We start from the raw sequence: 2,249 nt of genomic DNA, 5'->3' as shown, positions 1-2,249 counted from the left end.
TCGAGCCCCGTGTGTGCCTCTGTTCAGCGCCTCCACAGTGAATAGTCAGAACAAGAGAAAAGAAGTCAGTTCCCCCAGACCTCCGCTCCCAAACAAACTCCTACGAATGAGTAACGGGATTCCTTTGCAATGTGCTTTCCTCCTCCTGGCAATTGAACTGTTAAGCCAGCCTGTTGGCTCCGGGCGCCGCGCGCAGTCTGATGTCACCGCTGTAACTTGAGCCTTGGGCTTTGGCTCGGAGTGGCCTTTAAATAGCCCGGCCCGGGAGTCCCTGCCGCGCCAGAGCGAGCCCTGGGCAAAGCACCGCCGAGCCTCCTCCGCCCGCCGCACCGGACGTCGATGAAAGCGAGGGCGAGCAGCCAGGCGGCCAGCAGCAGCATGTCGACCTCGCTGAGGGTGAGCCCTTCCGTCCACGGCTACCGCTTCGACACGGCCTCGCGCAAGAAAGCGGCGGCCAACATCTTCGAGAGCCTGGACCAGGAGGCGCTCCAGAAGCTCTTTAAGAACTCCGGCGACAAGAAAGCCGAGGAGAGGGCCAAAATCATCCTCGCCACAGACCAGGACCTGGAGGAGAAAGCCCGGGCGCTGATGGCTCTGAAGCAGAGGACGAGGGACAAACTCTTCCAGTTCCTGAAGTTTGGGAAACACTCCATTCAAGTCCACTGAGGACTTCACCGAGGGCGGGAACGAACAGAAAAGAATTCGCAGCGCATCGGCCAGCTCCATCCTTTCCAGCCACTCTGAAACTGACCAGACGTGTAAAGCTGGGAAAGACGGTCATGGGTCTCATTTTGCACACGTCAGAGTCGACAGCAAAAAGCTTGCTTGGAGGACTCAAACTTGCACATTGTAAAAGAGCGAGAGAACAAAAGGAGCCAATCTGGGCAGTCCCCCGAGGCCCGAGTCACTGGAATGAAGTGGGGGCAGCCACCAAGCTGGACTCAGCTTTTCCCAGGCAGCTGGGGCCAACCAGCGATGAGATCATTCTTCTCCTTAACTGACTGTTTGACAATCTTTCCTGACACTTGTTTATTGAATGTGTAAAGCCTTTCCTAAATCTCACAGTTGTCTGCTGGAATGAAAGGGATTAGAAAGAGATCAGCAATAACTGTCTGTCTGCCTTAGTCTAAAATGCATGGAACGGCGCACCGTCCAGGTGTGGAATCTGCACCATGCCTCAGGAGATGAACTTTCTTTTGAAGCCTCGTCAAGGGATCCTTGCTCACTGTTGCCCAGCGGAAGTGGATCCTTGAACTTGTTGCACAAACTTTGGGGGACCTGACTGAACTGTGAAGGTTTCGCTAGGATACTTTGGTTCCTATAAGCATCCATACCATTTTATTTTTGGCCACAGTTACAATTTTTGTAATGAATTTAACAAGGCAACTAGCTATTTGATGTTTTTTTATGATGATGCTGTAGTTATGCTGGCATTAATTTATTAATATGCTAATCTACACAGCAAATAAATTATAAGGATGACATAAATGTTCTTGGCTTGAAATGCTTTACTTAAATGACCAAAAATTAGATTTTGCAGAGTCTTTAATGCTTTCTTAATTTTTTGTGACTAATGTGACTTTTTCTTTTGTATGAATACAAATCAGACGATTCTAAGGTTAAATGGGAATAGGGTTTCAGTGAGACAGGGTTTACAGAGATCTAGCCCCCGGAACTCATTTTCAGTGCCCAGGCTCAGCCTTGGAATTGTGCAGAATTAAAAGGAGTACCTCACCTATCTCCCTAATAAGGACCCAAAGCATCTTATATCATTCTCCTCACCATTTTATCCTCACAACAACAATTCTGTGAACTACATCCAGGTGGTCAGCCATGTTGGTCTGAAGCAGTAGAACAAATTCAGAGTCCAATGGCACCTTTAAGACCAACAAAGGTTCATTCAAGATATGAGCTTTTGTGTGCAAGGCACACTTTTTCAAATACGTTGGAATGGCAGATGAGGTTCTAAATGTATAGACAGGGTTTATAGGCAGTGAACTAGGTTAGGCTGAGAGTATGTGAGTGGCCCATGGTTACCCAGGAAGCTTCCAGAGCAGAGCTGAGATTTGAAACTGATTGTCCCTTGGCCAAGGCTCAAATCCCGATGCATGTTGGCTCCCACACTTTGAGAATGTAGAAAGCAAATTGTCCCATACCCCTCAGAAGCAGCAAGCCATCCTTGGCATGTCTGAAATTAGGGCATAAAGCTCCCAAGCAACCTTCAGCTCCTGTCTGTGCCTATCCCCCCC

At 48.9% G+C, this 2,249-nt stretch overlaps 1 protein-coding gene across 1 annotated transcript; it reads left to right on the top strand.

Annotated features, from left to right (window-relative positions):
• The first annotated feature begins 290 nt into the window (after positions 1–290).
• Positions 291–1,379, top strand: LOC107112999 (chromosome unknown open reading frame, human C8orf4). The gene has a single exon (XM_015414208.1). The coding sequence runs from the start codon at positions 340–342 to the stop codon at positions 664–666; it is 327 nt and encodes a 108-aa protein (XP_015269694.1). The 5' UTR covers positions 291–339; the 3' UTR covers positions 667–1,379.
• Positions 1,380–2,249: the final 870 nt, after the last annotated feature.

This window comes from Gekko japonicus, unplaced genomic scaffold (assembly GCF_001447785.1).
Source record: "Gekko japonicus isolate JY-2015 unplaced genomic scaffold, Gekko_japonicus_V1.1 scaffold9, whole genome shotgun sequence".
In the NCBI taxonomy this organism is placed as follows: domain Eukaryota; kingdom Metazoa; phylum Chordata; class Lepidosauria; order Squamata; family Gekkonidae; genus Gekko; species Gekko japonicus.
Note: the sequence above shows the minus strand (reverse complement) of the source record. Positions and strands in the feature narration are given on the sequence as shown.

Coding starts and splice junctions, on each gene's coding strand:
- LOC107112999 (XM_015414208.1), top strand. CDS start 340: ATGAAAGCGAGGGCGAGCAGCCAGGCGGCCAGCAGCAGCATGTCGACC.